Raw genomic sequence first — 1,280 nt, 5'->3', positions numbered from 1 at the left:
CATATCTCACGTCTACGAGTGTGATATTGCATTTATACAACAGTTCGACGGCACGAATGTGTAACTACATAAGAAAAAACCCTCCTGTGAAATTGCTCATATACAGTATGTCAGGGTACCGAAATAAAATGTTAAAGCTACATTCTGAGAAGCACTTGTGAATGGTAATGTTTCACTATTAAAATATTCAATGAATATTTAAATAATAAACTTTAAACACATTACCTGAAACCTCTCCCCCCTGTTCATTTGAGTCGACTTGAATTCTGGAGAGTCGATGAAGGCGTTGGTGTAAATATTATGCAAGAAATGGCCACGATATGATACCTTCATCCTGTCAAATGCATAAACTTGGTCAGAGAATTCAAAAACAATACACACGTGATAGGAGATCTAGAAAGTAAATGTGGACTCTTAGTGAAATGAAGCACCTACTTTCCTTTGAGAAGAATGCTGAGGCGCTCATCGACAGAGGTCTTATCTTCTGCTGCATAGACCTGGCCCTTCTTTAAGGTCTGGATGGTGCAGAACTGGCCGCTGAGCCTCTGAAACAGAGCTTCACGTACATGCAGGGGCTCGAACATGCGCTTGTACAATGATTTTAACTCCCTGTCAATCTTAATCTGGAATTAAACAACACAACCAAACAGGTATATTGAATGTAGCACAATGGGAACTTGAATTCTGAGTCCAAATTCATTGCAGGCAATGTGATCAACACTATTAGCCACTGTACAGACACTACAATACCCACTCACGAAGACATCAGAGAAGAGATGAGAGCAAAACATCCTCTTATCGCAATACAAATCATGGTATTTGACCTCTGTTTTCCTGGATGCAGTTTAAGCATCTCTCAGCCAAGAACATTAAAATAGACTGTATCAATAATATGTAGCTTGCTCATTGGTGACTGTACTCACCGGTCTGCGTTTATAAAGCAGGAAGAAGAAATGCATGAAGTTCACCAGGATGAAAACCACATTCCACACCATCACATCCAATGTACATCTATATAATGTGGCCCATGCTATGAACAAAGAGCACCCTGAAATCCAATAAAGATAAGCATTTCAAATCCAAAATGTTTTTTATTAATCAATACAACATCAAAACAATGCAAAGTTATTTTTTTACATTTAGTTATCTGTTTTTGGTTCTTAAAAGTTCCTATGAATCTTAATCCAAAGTAAAAATGTGAAAATTACATAAAAACAAGCTTACTTTGTATTGTGACACCCTTTTAGACTTTCAAAATATTCTGACTTCATTATTATATT

The 1,280-nt window shown here is 36.9% G+C and overlaps 1 protein-coding gene across 1 annotated transcript; it reads right to left on the bottom strand.

Annotated features, from left to right (window-relative positions):
- Positions 1-225: 225 nt before the first annotated feature.
- LOC107578889 (blood vessel epicardial substance) lies at positions 226-1,052 on the bottom strand (the record flags this gene model as incomplete). The annotated part of the gene is made up of 3 exons (XM_016264791.1): positions 226-334; positions 436-623; positions 924-1,052. Coding segments are annotated over 3 exons (426 nt in total), but the record flags the coding sequence as incomplete, so codon positions are not given.
- Between the last annotated feature and the right edge of the window lie 228 nt (positions 1,053-1,280).

The sequence above is a fragment of the Sinocyclocheilus grahami genome, unplaced genomic scaffold, assembly GCF_001515645.1.
Source record: "Sinocyclocheilus grahami isolate Dianchi unplaced genomic scaffold, SAMN03320097.WGS_v1.1 scaffold12574.1, whole genome shotgun sequence".
Lineage (NCBI taxonomy): Eukaryota > Metazoa > Chordata > Actinopteri > Cypriniformes > Cyprinidae > Sinocyclocheilus > Sinocyclocheilus grahami.
Note: the sequence above shows the minus strand (reverse complement) of the source record. Positions and strands in the feature narration are given on the sequence as shown.